Source organism: Mixophyes fleayi, chromosome 8 (genome assembly GCF_038048845.1).
Source record: "Mixophyes fleayi isolate aMixFle1 chromosome 8, aMixFle1.hap1, whole genome shotgun sequence".
NCBI lineage: Eukaryota > Metazoa > Chordata > Amphibia > Anura > Limnodynastidae > Mixophyes > Mixophyes fleayi.
The window spans coordinates 30,334,921-30,352,483 of NC_134409.1; the positions used below are offsets into that span (position 1 = coordinate 30,334,921).

General features: G+C 39.9%; 1 protein-coding gene across 1 annotated transcript in view; it reads right to left on the bottom strand.

Moving 5' to 3' along the window:
* Positions 1-17,563, bottom strand: part of XPR1 (xenotropic and polytropic retrovirus receptor 1) — an 84,496-nt gene that overhangs the window by 16,396 nt on the left and 50,537 nt on the right. The window contains exons 3-6 of the mRNA XM_075182277.1: positions 6,394-6,495; positions 5,966-6,189; positions 2,462-2,611; positions 1,343-1,426 (exon numbers count right to left, since the gene is read on the bottom strand). Coding sequence (XP_075038378.1) covers positions 1,343-1,426; positions 2,462-2,611; positions 5,966-6,189; positions 6,394-6,495 — 560 coding nt within the window. The remainder of the gene's footprint in view (positions 1-1,342; positions 1,427-2,461; positions 2,612-5,965; positions 6,190-6,393; positions 6,496-17,563) is intronic.

The window sequence follows — 17,563 nt, forward strand, 5'->3', positions numbered from 1 at the left end:
TGAGGGTCTCACATAGGGTGGATGACCAGGTAAGTTTAATGGTCCGTCCAAAACTGGACATGTACCATATTGGGCATTACACAGTGTGTACAAACTTATTTTTCATGCCGTGTAAAGTTCATAAAGATCTTCCTAAAATGATTGTAGGAGTATGTTCTGTGGTGTGTCAGTACTAAGTAGGAAAATTGGCTAAAACAGTGATAAACCATATAACAATGATGATATTTGGAGAGATGTAACTGTTCCTGCATATTGCAGCTCATCCTTCCTTGTCAAACACGTTACCCAGCGAGTATGAGCTCTACATATTCCCAGTTGTTTGAGGTTCCTGGACATCAAACATCAATATGACCAAAATACACCATACTGTATTCCTGATTAATATTTTACAGGTAAATTGGTTTAGGGCTGGTTAAATCTACTGTGTGTTATTCTACTTGTTTAGCAATTTATAAATTACTTGGCAGTGTAAACGCCATTCCTTTGCATAGTGTTCCTGAATTGGATATTGCTGAACTGTGTAATTACTTGATACCACATAGAATGCAATAAATTTAATGGCACTATGGCGCTGCGGAACCCTTGCGGCGACTTATAAAAGATAATAATTCTAACTCCAGATAAGCACTTTCAGTATTATTTCCATCGCTGTTGAGACTTGATAAGATAAAAGCCAAGTGTAATAAATATTATGTGCGTCTCTGCATTTGCCATTAATTATTTGTTATTAAGAACATTCCATACACAAAGTTTAGTACTTGGTGCCTTGGGGAGTGGATTTAATAGAATGGCCAACAATGCGTTCAGACATCGGTAAATTATGGCTGACACGACCCACAGGACACTTTACAGAACACACCCCTTCTGCATTAAGTCTTCTTACATGTTCTTCCCAACAATGACTAACCAATAACATGTAGCACCTAACCGCACATGTTCTCCTAGTCTACAATGTACTTCATGGAACAATGCAATGAATGGCCTCGTCTAACGAGGATTCATAGTGGTACGTCACCTGTCATGGCAGGACTAAGATTGGCACATCACGGTATCTTCAAAAATGTCTAAATTTGAGAGTTTTTAGGACTTTTGAATTCTCTTGTAAGGAACGTTACAAAATAATTTAAACATACATACCTAGAATGTTAGATTAAATGAAGGGGATTTTTTTTGGTTTTAATTTTTTTTTAAAAAAAACAAACCCCTACAAGGTTTGCTCTATCTGTGTTGACCGGCTCCCTTTAGGGAAAGTGGTTTGTTCAACCTACTACTGACTGCGACAATGTCATGCATTATAGAATGGTGGGAGATTTATAAACCATCCCCAACCTCAGCAACTGACCTGGGCAGCTCCAAGCGGTGGCACACGCAGGCGCTTCATGGCTTTCTGCCTGTCCCCATCTTCCAGCTCATTGGTCACTACAGCCTGAGAACAGGAGACGTAGAGTTTGTAAAAGGATGGTAAAGGGTTATTTTAATAAAATAATTAAATGTTTTTGCGATATGTGTAGTGAGACTAGTTGATGGTAATTCTGTAGTGGTCATATTGTTACACAGCAGACCTCACGTAAGTTACCCTATTACATGGAAAAACAAACAGGACCTCGTTCCTGTGACAGCCACACAAGTTCAGGATGGACGGACGATCACTTTGTGCCTCCTAGTGAAGTTATAGGCTGCGTTCTCATGAATACTGGTTCAGCCTACTATATGGTATTGTCCACTGTGTCTGGACAATGGGTACAGAGATCTCTGGCAGAGAAAATGCGGTTTCATTTACAAACCAAATGGCTTTATAATAACATATGTGAAAAGTATTTTGGCTGGGGTAAGATTATACTGAAGGATCAGGACCAGTTGGAAGAACAGTATTTATGTACCATAACAAAATTCAAATACAGATCTTTGACATGATTTTAAACATGAAACATAATGTAACTGTGCATCATTGCTACCAATGTTAATGACATGCACTAAACACGACAAATTAGAATTTTATATAATGTTGAAATAAAACATAGTAAAACAAATAAGTCCCAATCTAGCACATAGTTTACAATACGCTTTTACTAAATAGTTACATATATCAGGTCTACTTCTATAAGTAAAAACGGAACAGACTTCTGTAATATATCCCTAGTTGTGCATCTGGCTCTTGAAAATATGGATGGGTATGTGCAAAAGGGGATCTCTATGCGTTACATGTTTGCGTCCTTTGAAAGGACATTCAAAAATGAAACAAAAAAAAAGTATGTCTAACAGGATTTAAATGAATCCATTAATAAGGATTTAGTACTTCCATAGTTGAATGCACACGCCGTAGAGGCAGGGAAAATAATACTGGTTTATTTAAATAAGAGTCTTTTACAATTCAGTCACTAAATAAAGTATTATGAAGCCATTAGGCAGAAGAGGGCTGTCTGGTACAGCACCCTCTGCTGGCAGTGTTCAGACAAAGTACCTCAGTCTCGGAGATCAGCTGATTGATTTTTTTGCAGGTGTAGAATGGCGCCACCTCCACATGAGCCACTCGCCAGTCAGCACCACGGCTCGTCTCCAGAATCTTGTCATGTTTCTTTAGGATCTTGCGGAACCCTGTGAAGTTCAAATTCTAAAAACAAAAGAGAAAGGTGAATGCAAGAGCGCTGTTTTATACAGAGGGGTATTTGGCACCAAAATCTTCTAGCACCAGCTTGATAAGTGTGTCAGATTGCTACTTGGTGCTTTTGGGGGAACACTGCGCTCACAGGTCATGGCTACCTGCTTGTCCCCATTTCCCTCTTCACACAATAAAACTGCCCCTGTAACATGCAGCCCTGTCCTCACCGACAATAACACAGGGGAACAGATTCCTTCCTTCCACAATATCAGCACACTCATCACCTGAATTACTTACTGTGTTGCAGTGAACATTCTGACGACCTGATTGGCTACAGGTTGTTCTAGTCCTGCCCACTTCAAAACTGGGGACATACAGACAAGCAGGGAATGAAGAGTGACAACAAGATGTGTTCTGACTGTAGTCAAATGCACATTAAAAGCTTAAGTCAATCCTCATTATGTAAAAGTGTCAAATTTTTATTTGTACAGTTGTGTAGACCTGAGAGAGACCAGCTCTGCACATCAGCTCTGGTTGTTAAACTAGACCTCCCTATACATTCCCTGGGTCTCTGCTATGATGTGTGTCTGCACAAGCCAGCTAATCTCTTATTAAACAAAAGCACGAACTAACTTGCAGTTTAACAAGAACTGAAGGTGCTCTAACCCTTGTGTGTGACTGCCAGCACTATTAGGCAGGCACAGACATAGCTTCTCAAAATGTTCAGAGCAACAACAACTTACACAGTTAAAAGGGAATCCTGAAACACAATGCCAATGTACTTATGGCTTAGACACCATGAAAAACACTAATTCTCTCTCAATGGCCTACTAAAACAGTATAGTACATGGCAAACTGCCCGCACACTGTCTTTTATAACTGATCCATGGACGGGGCACTGAAGGTTGCAATAAGTAAGCATAATACAGCTATAAAGAATGGCAATTCATGAAAGGGAATGGTATATTATTTTTATATGGTAAGAAATAATATTACTGTCTTTTATTCTGAAACAAGTCTCAATGCACTTTTAGGAGGATTGCAGAGGTCTTACTTTAGCTGCAAGGCATGTCATATGACCTCATTTGACTGGTCAATAAACAATGAAAGTGCTCTTAATATCCAACAGGGTGCATGAGTGCCTCAGTTACACACACAGATCTGGTCACCACTGAACAATCATGTGTGTGGTGATTTGAACATACACGTTGTGATCAAATCTGTAACATACCTGACCACTAGGGCTGAATAATAGATTTACATCCTGACTGGGCCATCTCAACCATTCTGGTCCAATTGGACATAGATTCTGATTTAACACAATGGTCGTCCGATATACCATACATACGTGGGTGAACCTGATCAGATCGAAAATCAAATCGACTTCCATTATCTGTGCTTGTACGGCCAACCTACATTTGTTTATGGCATCGACTTCTCAATGTGAATATATAAAACCAAACGAACCTAATACGAAAACCCAACCCAATAAGGAAAAACTATATGTGCAGGTACAGACCTTATCCCCAATATATGTGACATTACGGTTTCTTTAATAAACCATTGCAAAAAAAAAAAAAAGTCAATAGGAAGATATTGGTAGACATTCAGCAAAGTCACGTTTGTCCCTGATCTACAGAGCTACAATAACTTTAGAGCTTATGTATCCGATACAGTGGCTGCTTCATTTGTTTATAATAAGCTCACAAGATGGTTCCAACCTGCGACAAGAAAGGGGGAAACTAAACTATTATGCGAGGGGGCAAATTGCCCAATATCACATTTGTGCCCGACAAACAGCTGATCAATCAGATCATTACCAAACATTAAAATATGGTGGAAAGACAACCATTAGCAGCCTGCGCGTGTAAGTCAGGACTGCTGGAGCCACTTAGTCCGAGTGCCACATGTCCAGATCTCAACCAGTTTGACCATGATACAAGGGCCTAAATTTGTACAGTGGCTCAGTGGTTAGCACTTCTGCCTCACAGCACTGGGGTCATGAGTTCAATTCCCACCCATGGCCTTATCTGTGTGGAGTTTGTATGTTCTCTCTGTGTTTGCGTGGGTTTCCTCCGGGTGCTCCGGTTTCCTCCCACACTCCAAAAACATACTGGTAGGTTAATTGGCTGCTACTAAATTGACGTCTGTCTGTCTGTCTGGGAATTTAGACTGTAAGCTCAAATGGGGCAGGGACTGATGTGAGTGAGTTCTCTGTACAGCGCTGCAGAATCAGTGGCGCTATATAAATAAATGATGATGATGATGATAAATTTGACAGTGGTCCTGACGCTCAGTGTTAACACCCTACATCCAGCCCCACCCCCATGACACAGACAGAACCCTCTCACAATGTTCCTTCCGCTCATAAAATTCAGAACCAAAAAAAGAAAATATTTTAAAAAATATGTTTTTCTTTAATAAGAAAAACCCCAAAACAAAACAAAATGCCTATTGTGCATCTGTATTGTAGTAATAAACCTGGCTAGAGTCATTCTTAGGGGGGTGATTCAACTCCCCTGTAACGTGCCACGCAGGGACTACAAGGGTGGGGTGAGTTTTTCTGAACACCACAATTCCAACATTAATGACGCAGACATTAATATGCCGATGAGTAGAAACCCGCCATTGAAACAAATACAGACTTACTATAAGAGACTGTCAATATTGCAGACACGGCGCATATTAATGTCAATAGCAGAAATGCAGGCAGTTATTCTCCTCACATTGCTGATTTTAAGAGGACAATGCCAGGACCCAGCGACCTAACCCTTTTTTTGATTATACAGACGCCAGGTCCTGGCACTGCCCCCTTAAAATCAGAAATGAGAAGAGAATGACAGTGCGTGTGTTTTCGGCTATCTGCATTTATATGCGCCGTGTCTGCAATGTTGACAGTCGCATTTATAGTAAGTCTGCATTTGTTCAATGGCGGGAATCTACTCATTGGCATATTCATGTAGGTGTCATTAATGGTGGAATTGTGTTGTTCGAAAAATGACTACCACTAGACTCCGGAGTGGTTATGGAAGCACTCTGCTGTGATGTATTTTCACTGACATTTTAGCAATATTCGGGCACTGTAGTATTTGGAAATGAGCTCCATCTGACATTATGCCTGGTGGCACATTGAGGTCAACTGCATTACCCCCTTAAAGTCACCCCCAGAACCTAGGGCCACATTCCTGCCTATATCAGTCTATGTATACATACATATGGAATGAATACGCAGTGTAGGAAGCGCATTAAGCATTATTGTTTAGTCAGCCTGCTGACTATGACATGGTCAGTCTATGAAAGTTAGCGCCCAATAACAAACACAAAGCTAAACTCTAAGCATTAGTTATATTATGCATATTTGTGTACCTGGTAATTTTGCAGAAGAATCAGGCTGAGATAGAACTCGCTGAATGCCAGTTTCAGGTCCCTGATGTTTCTGTGCTGGACTCGTTCTTCGTGTGACAGGGTGAATACAGCCTTCCTGCGCTGCCTGAGGGCTGGCACCCGGCTGCTTTCCCTTTGTGCATCCAGAGAGGATTGCAGCTCATTTTGCAGGGTGGCGGAGCGTCGCTGAGCTTCCGCTAGCTTTTCTGCAACCAGACAGGACAGTTAAGAAGAGCGATGTGAATTATCTAGCTCAGAGATGGGAAACCTGTGGCTCTCCAGCAGTTGTAGCTATGCAAGTCCAACACTGCCCTGCCAACCCTTGTACATGTAGTTCCACAACTTCTGGAGAGCCACTGGTTGCTGCTCTCTGACCTAAAGTGCTCCCCCTGCATTTACCCTCCAATTACCTGAATAAAATGTGTTGATTTTGGCAAGTTCTTTCTCACACGTCTGGAAGAATTTTTCTTCAAACTTGGCAAAATATCTCTTTACGTTATCCTCGTCTGTTACTGAAAGACAAAAAGAAAGAGTGGAAGACTGTCAAAAGTCTCACCAAGGATCACTTTGTCAGCTTTATACAAAATGTACTTATAATTCAAGCACATCAACAGATTAGCATTTAATTATCCTATGTATCTACAGCCATGGCTATTGCGTTCCCTGTCAATACAAGCCCTAATTCTTTGGGAGTACATGATTATGGTGAAGCTAAACTGCGTGAAAATATACTTATTTGAACACTTGAATCCTTGAATTTTAAACATGCATTACAACTAAGTAGCACAGGGTGAGCATATGATATAGTGCAACAGTGTAGTTTCAATTTTATGAGCACCCGACCCATACAAACCACTGCATCATTACATTAATATATTAGAATATAGAGGGAGACATGTTCTTTTGTATAAGAATGAAGGTATGCGTGTCACACAATGCTTTATTATACAGACATTTGTGCAGCAAGTAAACACATAAATGCAGAACGGTGTGGTATTCGTCTCTGCAGCACACACACAGTTCAGTACACATTAGTGCAGTCTTGCACATTAAGCAGCGAGACTCTCACATGCAATGTGCCATAATCACAATACTCCATGACTACAGGCCACTGCTTAGGGTGGTTTGATATCACAGCTTTTACATCAGGCAGGGATTACTTTCACAGCTGCTCCAGACCACGATAAACACATATACACCAATAAAAGAAAACTGGTTGATCGATGAAAACTAATAAAACTGATCCAAATCTGTAAATATCAAATTCTACATTGTCAGTATATCTTACTGATCTTCCCATATGTTCTGGAACAGAAATGTTATGTTTCCTAGTAGCATTCCAAGGTCAACCATTGTGGAGGGCTGAACAGATGCAGGGAAGACAGGTGTCCTTGAATACATACACCATGACAACAGCACAGGGATGGGGCCTGTAAACTGTGGGAGCAACAGCCAGAGCACTGGAGGCACTGAATACAAACTGCTACATATACATACACACACACACACACACACACACACACACTAGGATAAACATATATGCTACAGTTACACACTGTACACCATTGACATCAAGCCAAATGAAACACATGCACACAGTAGGTGATGGCCATCGAACAATTTTAACGAGAGGATTTTAACAGCAACAAACTGGGCCACTGGTTTGGGCAAAACATCTAACCAGGAGGCAACATTAAGATCAAATTAAATCTCTTTGGGAAGTATAGTAGTAAACAGGGTGTGCCAATTTAAATTAACTTCATTTTAATCAAGATTTAAATCACCATAAAAAAAAAAACAACAGGGTTTTAACAAGCTTTTAATAGTAATACTGTGCAATATGGACCATAGTCCTCCGACGATTGCTTGCTGACCTAATTTAATTATGACTCATGTGATACAAAGAGGCACAGGCAACAGACAAGTCCAAAAAAGAAACAGATAATTTCAGAATCCAGAGAGGATGACCAACACTGCACCAGTGTTTCAAGTTCAGAGAGAAAGGACAGTTGAAAGAAGTAACTTATCACTGTAAAAACAACCCCGTTTAATGACCTCTTGTCTGACCACGATGTGGTGTCAACAGTGGCACCAATAGACTGGTGGAAAATGCACATTGGTTCAGAAACTGTAGCTGGTAATGAACATATCATGGTAGCAGTAGAGCAATTGCCAACAGCTGCAGCAGCATCATCAGCTTCAGTAGAAAGAATATTTTCCACAATTGGGTTGGTGCAGTCAAAACTGAGAAACTGCTTGAGTACTGACAAGTTTCTTTTTAAGGCGTTCAGTAAACCTAATGTGTAGGCTCATTCAGATTTACATATCGGGCGAGGCAATCGCCAACTCTTGTAACTGTTAACATCATTGCTGTTTCTTTCCTTTTGCAGTTTGTTTTGTGATTTGTATGTAGTTTGCTGTGTAATACCACGATTGGTGACACTGTCAAGTCATTTAAATTGAATATATTACAGATACAGTATTTTAAAAAGAACTTTGTATTATTGTTTACTTGATTTATTTGTTTACTTGATCCATTTAAAAAAAAAATTCAGATTTTTTTTTTTTTATTTAAAAAATTTGTGATTTTCAAACACTCTGGTAGCAAACTCATTTTTCCACGGTAATGAAAATGGAAAAACTCATGGCGCAGGTAACAAGAGTGGCAGGATTTATAATGGCATCCTAGTATGACAAGTTGTGGTCGAAAAATTGTTAGCTGTGGCCCTGTAACTAAGGAGGAGGCTATAAATTCCACCGATCTGGGGATCCTGATACTATTTAGATGTGTGCAGATTATTTTACATGTAGAGTAAGCAGCCCTGGCACCTTCTCTGTCCACATAAATGAACACATTCAGTACTGCAAAATGTATCCTTCAGCGGTGGGTAATCCTCACTCCCCATTCCTTTATTGCTTTTTTAGTATCCGGAAGAGATGCTCATGTTAATATGTGGAAGCAAATGTACTCACTGGAAAACCATCCAATAATTGGTCAGCCAACCCCTGTGGATGTGACAGCACTTGGTCTGCCTGGCGGGAACTCTATTACATCTCGCACAGGGAGTTCTATTTACTGCTGGTCTGGGATAAGTGAAATTTACAGCCTAGCTTTTTGTATTGTATGCACTTTATTTTGTAAACAGATATTACACACTATATCAGTTCCAAAAGCTGCTGGAAAGTCATGCATGAAATTTTCAATTTCATATTTTAATAATATTTACAACACCATATAAAATACTGTAATGAGAATATTAATGTGCACCACACAGTGACAGTATTTTGTTGACGGACCAATATACATCAGAATTCAGCCAATCAATTCTCTGGGAATCTGTGACATCATTTAGAACACGAATACAGCCTTGGAATAGTCACGGAAAGAAATGCAATATTAATCTATATTTTAGCCTTTAAACATAAAAGGTGGGTTTCATAAGAAAAATTACCATGTCTTATGCTTTTCCCTTATGTGGATAAAGATCAAAGTATGGTTTTCTCAATCCCTCACTAATTGTTCCACTTCCTGAAAACTTGTTCCTCAATTCTCGTGCCACAATAAATCAAATACCTTAGTTCCCTATTTTCAGTATTGAGTCAGCATCTCCAAGTCTCTATCTCAATTAATTGAGAATATCAAAATAAAAATAAAAATATAAAGATCTTTTATTTAATAAAACAGAACAATTCATTTACATGCATAATTAGCTTTTACTCCCCCACTGAAAAACATACTAGTGTAAAAGGGATGTAACCTGAGAACACCTTCAACTGACTGCACTTCTTGTTGGATTTGTCTATAAATATAGATTAATATTTAAAAATAAAAATAGAAAGCCATTACATATGGAGGTAGTTCAGATTTTTTAGATTTTTCTCTAAATCTGATGGATGATAATGTATAGCAAGCTTAAAGATTACAAATAGGCTCTACATTCAGCGTGCTCAGAAACTGTCACAAATATTTTTATTGTCCTACATGTTACGGTTATAAAGATGCCACATAAAGCCAGGTCTTACTAAAGACAACAGCTATGTACTGAGCAGTTAAACTAAGCAGTCATCATGGCCTGAAGTAACTTTTCAAACTAGATGATTCTCCTGCAATGAGCAGAGCTTACACCTGTCCGCTGTTGTCAGAAAGTCTCTAAGCATCCCATTCTGATGAGCTTTACTTGGTATAGATATCTAGGATTGCCCTACTGCAGTGGCTACTTATTTTAATTAGCAGCCTCACTTGTGAAATTAGTCTTTTAAAGTGGGTGGGCAAATTACAGCATAATATATAAACAGAATCTGAACAATTTGGGAACATTTTGCAGTGCCAAACCGCACAGGGTCTTTCCAGTTGACTATTCAACATCTGACAGTTCTAACATTAAGTTCATTGACAGTGTGATCATTTCGGGGTGGGGCACACATGGTGCGTATGTCCTTGTGGACAGTTTTAGTACAGATGTCTGAACAAGTCTGACGTAAATAATTTGTAATGCTGAATGTCTGGGAGGTGTCCGAATTTCGGGGTGTTTCCGGACTCCTGGAAGAGCAGGCACCCTCCCAGATTCCAAGGGAAGAGGTAGCAGGGGACCTCCCCTCCTAGATCTCCTGGAGGGTAGGTAATAAAGGTTGTCGGGTGTGGCTTAGTTTAGGGCAACTCTAGAAAAACACAAACAGAAAATATTTCATCCTCACAAATCATCTGCCACCTGTAGGTAAATAGAACACTTGACCCTTGAGGCCTCTCTCAAAAGTTAATACTAAACTGCCTAATCTTCCTTACACTCCAGCTCTGGGGTCCGATTCTTGTGCTCCAGTGATTCTCTGCCACACATGGTCACAAGTTTAAAAAAACAAAAAACAAAGTAATCAGAATACTCAGCTCACACATCCATAATATTGTCATCATAACAGTCTGCACCTTATTCCTTCTCCTACATGTCCCAGCCCACATACATGTATATATAACTGGATGAGAAGTAGGTCTAAACTAGAATGTATTGTTTATTCCATCAGCAGTAATGTGAAGCTATCCAAAAATCTATTAATGTTGCCCATCCCTAATGTCCCTTCCTCAGACATTTGCTTGAATAAGAGAACTGGTAAATTAATTGCATGTTTACTCATAATAGCTGTACCCTTTAATTTGTTTTATTCTTTTGCTTCTATTTTATAGTACAAAAATATTTGACTCCTATTAAAATTGAAGGAAACTGTCAAAATATAGAATAAAAGCGCCTCAAAGGAGAACAGATCCCCCACAGACGTTTGTAGGATTATTTCATATCTCAGGAGGGAGATGAAACAGCACCCAGATATTTGTCATCAGCAAAGGATTCCTTTTCTGCAAAATAAAATCTGTTGACCAGTTAGTTAATGGGCAATGAAAACAGCCCGCTTGGCATAAACAATAACCAGGTCTGGCAGCAGCGTAGAGACATTCCAGGCCTCCCACACGGAGGCTTCTGGGCTCAATCTCAAAGGAAAACGACGAGAAATCTGCTCAGAATACAGCACTGATTGGATTATTCCTATGTACATGTTGGGCCATTAGTGGGTCAGACAGGTAATGGAAAGGAGCAAAGACGGAAACACTTCCGTCCTAGAGTACTGGCTGTCTGCTCGTCAACTGAGATTTAGTTACATTTTTTTAAATGGCTATTATACCAATTGATACACTTAGGAATTTTAGAACAGAGTCAATATAATTAGAGGGGCAGAAAAATTGATCACAGTAGCCATGTGTGTAACTGTATATAGGCAGCTTTGGGAAGTGGGTACGGCTTGCTCCCACTAGAATTTTGTAGCATGTTTTAGCTGTATTCAAGTCTGCTTGCCATGTGGTGAATGCATGTAACCTGCATTAGGATACCAGATGACCACACTAAAAAATACATTTCTCATCTTGCAATAATAACCCGTCCTTAATATTTATTTGCAGGTTTAATGTACGCATTCAACGGTGACACAACTGAAACCAAACCCTAAAGGCAGAAATCGCAATTTACTAAAATATCATGCACAAATAACAGAATATATACAATTTTTTTTCCATATGCAGCAGAATGACGGATATAGTACAAATGCAACAAAAAGTTCAAGGACCGTTAAATTTTATTAGCCCTACAGGGCATTCTGGTAGATGTTTTAGTGGTAGTATGTGTTTAGCAAGTCTGTCATTAGAAGATTTCAATCCATAATTTCTGAGGTCATGTCAATCAATTTATTAAATATTGTATCTAGTTCAGTTATCGCTACAAAAAGAAAAAAAAAAGTTTCTCTAGCTGAACTAATTAGCAGTTTAAACATGGGCAAAAACCCTCATGGGAAAGTCCAGACACACGGTTTGGTGCTGCACAACACTAGAAACTTACTATGGTGATGGGACAAAGGAATACTCAAAGTTTTGTTTTTGTATTTTGGAAGCCCCATGTGCCAGTAGGTATTTATTCCTATTTACAGCTGATGAAATATCTTAAAGAGGTATTTACTTTGGTATTTAGAAGCAGATATGACTCTAAAAGATGCTAAAAACAAATAAATTAGAAAGAGATCAAAAAGGTATAAATGGTACTCATTAAATCAGATTGGTTACGCACCAATGTGCGGTGGCTATTTAGTCAGCAGCACCTTTTTGTTCTTTACCAAATGATAATCATTGACAGGCAGGGCTTCAATGAGAAGCAATATATCCCGTGACCTGGAGGCCATCTTTATTTGGCGTGAGCTATTTATTTTGTGTACTTGGCTCCACCATAGTACCCAGTGCTATACAGAGAATATATGGACTTAAATTAAAAAAAACTCCAACTGAACCAGGACGCTGGATGCTATGGCGAGGTTACCATCCCCCAGAATCCTTATCAATGGCCAATCAGGGGTCAATTGTCCTACAGGAAGAAGCAGAGGAAATCTCATTTCAAGTGCTCAGGATACCATAACTCTGTCCTCACAATAAATAACCGAGTAGAAGGCTGGGCAGACATTGACATGTGTCAGAGCTGAAATTCACTGACCACTTATACAGTCTTTGAAGGTGAGTAGGTTAAAAAGGGCAGGTAGGTGCCAAGCACAGGCTTCAGTAGTTCTTAAGGTCGGAGGAATTATGGATAGTTCCATATTATTGTGGAAGAGAAGGAACAGTTTGCGGATGTTCACATTGTAGTTTGATCCTATTCAGGCTCCTACACCCACAGCTCTGGAGAGCGAGAGACCAAACACTGAAACAGTCTGACATCCAGATGAGGCAGCAGAGAATGCAGATCTAGTTCAACCACAATCATGGGTATATGTAGAACAGGTGTACAGTATGTGTAACAGGCTGTAAATACTTCTGCCCCGTGTTTTATTACATGAGAATGGTTATATGGTTATACTAAAGCCTAGAGGGTCACAAGGCTCATGCTGCTCACTTGGCATTTCTGCAACCGCAAATATATAGGACGCTCACATACATTCCAAAATGTTTATTGTCAATTGTTTGTTGGCTCAGAGGTAAAGAAATGATTGATGAATACAATTACAATAAACATTCCAATAAACTCATCTGTGGAAAGATTAGGTTAATAACAGAAATGACTTTTGCTGCAAGTCATTTACATTGAATCACACAATGGTTACTGCACATTTGGATGTAGTATATGACCCTCACTGTCCAGCACATTTATGTACAATCTAATCTATTTAAAACACTGGGCTAGAGTTTAGAATCTAAAGAACACAGGTCACCATTTAGATATAGTCTTGTGGGTAATTTTTCAGAATAAAAAGTAATTAGTTCTACAGTCTTCTAGCACTCCAAAGTGAATGTGCTGCAGGGGATCTATAAATGATGGCTATAATGGTGTAGCTCCTATTAGTTTAAGGACTGTATAATACAGATTAAACACTTATTATGAGTCTCTAACGGAGCTCTTTCTCCCTGCACAAGGCTTGAGGCAGCCCAGCATCTCTCTCCAACAGGTAGCTATTGTACGGGAGGAACATTACAGCCAACTGCTCTAGGCTACATAGGTAATTATCAGCCAAGCAGATGTGGGGGAGGTGGGGTGTAAGGGGGGAGGAGGAGAGTCACAGAAATATTGGAAAATGAAAATGTGCCCTTTATATTAAAGAAAACAGACGTTATTAGTAACTGTTGACTGAAGACTGGATGATTTACCAGGGCAAGGACACAACGCAAAACAGACACTTGGCCGGGTTAGGCAGGCAATCATTACAGCTACAGAGGTCTCTTGGGATAATATTTAATTTACGTGCGGAACATATCAGATTTATTCTGCCATTAATACGATGGGTGCAGCAGACTGCATGTGTCAGAGAGGAAAGAATGGAACAGATTTCAACCTGTAGCTCTGCTACACAACTCATCGTCATCATGATATACAATAAGGCACAGTACAGATCAGAAAGAGGATACTAAATGTAAATATTTACCTATATAAAAATGGGGAAAAAAGGGCTTAGGCTGCAGTTATAAAAGACTGCATGTGCTCATGATGCCTTAGGATGAGGGGAGCTGTAATTCAGCAATAGTCGGTGGCCATCAGGTTGAGGTAATGATGGTAGGAAGACAGATGTAGGAAATACGAGGTGTGTACAGACAGTAAGGAGAATATACCATGGGCTAGATGTGTAAATTAGATGCAGCAACTACATGTACTACAGATGCAGATTAACTATATTCAATTAAGACGTAGGTTGCAATGTATGTTATGTCCTGTGCAGGTTAACCTTACGCCCGCCCTCCTGCAAGTAATGAGCTGGTAGTTAGAGAAGTGTTGTCAGTGTCAGTGGGCTCCTTCTTTGCTGCATTGTATCGTGCACAATGGAAGGAACCAATAAGAGAGCATACTGCTTGCGGTCATCACGTCACCCCAGAAACCTCTTGATTTTCACACAAAAGAAATCACCTCCCATCCACCCTGCATTCTGCGCCAATTCTGGCCCCCCCTCCCCAATCAGAGCAGTCAACATTACAGACACCCCCAGTGTGATTACTAGCAGCTACCTGCTGACACCCATCAGTGGAGGCCTGTTCTTCTGTATTCTGCGGTTATCCAAGCAGGAAAGTGTTGATAGACTGGTGCTTGGCAGGTCTCAGAATAAGACACATGACAATTGTGGAACACTGCAGGTCTCCGAACAAAGAGATTAAAAGCCAAACTCTTCAAGGTCACCGACTGAAGACAAAAATCTATGTTGAAATCAATAGTGATTTCATGTAAAATGTATAATGATACAGTCATAGAAACAATCTAACGTATTTAAATACATCACCAATGGAAGACTCCCCTAAGTAAATGTAAACGACATATGTATTTCCATCTGTAGCAACAACAAGTTCTCTGCAGCTCCAGCAGAGGAACGGTTAATGAAATATGATTGGTAGGTCTGTAGCCAGACCCCGGTATAGTAGACCTCATGTACCAGACTCCAAGTAGGAAGAAACTGTGGGTCTGTACACTACAGGTTTCAGTCCAGGAGGGTACTGAGGAGAGATGGCTATCTGTAATAGTTACAGAGTTAATACAGAATACTGGTTTCAAGCTGAGAAGAGGTTAATGAAGTTGTGAGAGAGGGAAAAAAAAATTATAAAGAGCAGGCGACCTCCCCCCTCCCTTGAGTAAGCAGCAATCAGAGTTTTTATGCACATTATATGCAGCCGGGAGGGAATGGAGGGAGGGGGGGGCCAAGAGAGATGGAATCTGTGACCCCACTGACACATTTCAAGCGTGTGTAAAATGGCAGCAAATAACTGCTTTAGAGAAAATTGTATTTTTTGTTCCATAGAAAAAGAGGAGGGCTGGGGAGGAAAGGGGAGCAGGGAGCGGGGGAGGGGAGACTGTGCGTTTGAGTGGAAGCGATAATGCACAAATCGCTAATCCTACAGCAGCACCTGCCAAACCCATCACATCTTATGTCTTCATAGAAACCATTCTACTATTCCAACGACTGGAGATTTCAGCAAAACAGGGGACTGGTGTCCACAGGTGCCAAATTACCACCAAGATCCTGCTAGAATAATGTAGAAAATAAATGTGTGCATACGAGAGTGCGCGTACACATGTATTGACGCCAACAAACGTCCACATAATGGTGTTAAACAGACAGACACATAGGTGAAGAACCTCAGAAAAGATCAAGACAGAACTCATATATACTAATGCCAACACAACACTGAACTGTCTATGGCACATCATGTAGTAATTGTAGTAGCAGACTTGCTCTTCATCTGTATTCTGCTTCAGCATCAGATTATCCTTGGACCACTGCGCTGGCTGCAATACCAGGGAGTGTGGAGTAAGTGACAGCCTATAGGTTACTATCACTGAATGGGGAATTCTATACATCCCAGATACCTTCAGTTATTACTGGGGCTCTTTGCTAATCGTATCTTTAGGTCTAGCGGTTTATATACTCTGGAAAGTAACAGATTTCCTTCCACCACAATATATATATATTTTTTTCAATATAAACATTTTTATTCAAATCTTACAATGAACCCTATGGAGTACCAGACCTAGAACGTATCCCTCCTCCTCCAGGGACTGGGACTAGCTTTGGCCAAAAACAACAGCGCTGGTGGGGAATCTAAAATGCTGGTAATTTTCAGCAGCTGATCTGAAGGAACCAATGTTAGTCTGAATGCAAATGACAGGCGATGGAGGGAAAGAAGCAATCTATTATACACAGGTACAAGACAATTGCATTGTGCAGATTACACAGGACACTGACAGCAGGGCACATGTGTGTGCCCAGAGGACAGGAAGATATATAAAATATCTTCTAATTTGTGTCAAAACTACCAAGTACAAAAACGAATTATCCCACAGATCCCGATAGTGGTGCCGCACCTGCTGCTGTGCTCACAATACAAAACAAAGTCATGTATTCGAAGAGAGAGTCTTGGAGGTAAGGGGTGAAGATGGAATAGAATTACAAGTAGAAGTAGGGGAGTTTCAAATGGCAGAAACAAGGACATGAAAAAAATACATGTTCTCTGTAATTGTAAATGTCACCTACCTGCTGTAACACAGAACAAAAAATATTACAATTTGACCGGGGGAGATGCATCATTCAACAGTTCATAATCCCACATGATGGGAAACAAAACTAATATATTGTGCTGGCTATTTTTATCAAACATATTCCATTATGATGTACCAGTAGGTGTATAGACACACCAATGACACCAGAATAGTGCTGCTGTAGTTGGGCAGACTACAGAGCACACTCAACACAACTATAGCCTAGCTCAAGGTTTCAGTACTCGTATATATGTTACAAAGTATCTACAACAAAGAGGTGCCTGGACCCATTTAGGAGAGGTTTGCAGGATACCGTTATAGAAGGATAGATCTACCTAGATATCTATACACATACATAATTTAAAGGGATTGCTGGCAGGTTGATATGGTGAGGATAAGTCCAGTATACTGTACTGAAACAATGTATGCATTTTTAATACTGCTGACAAGTGCATTGTATTTATCACAGTTCTTTAAATATGATTATATCTAACATACTGTAATATGTTTTATGGCCAGCCTAGGTTTACTATGATGCTTCTTGAAGAAA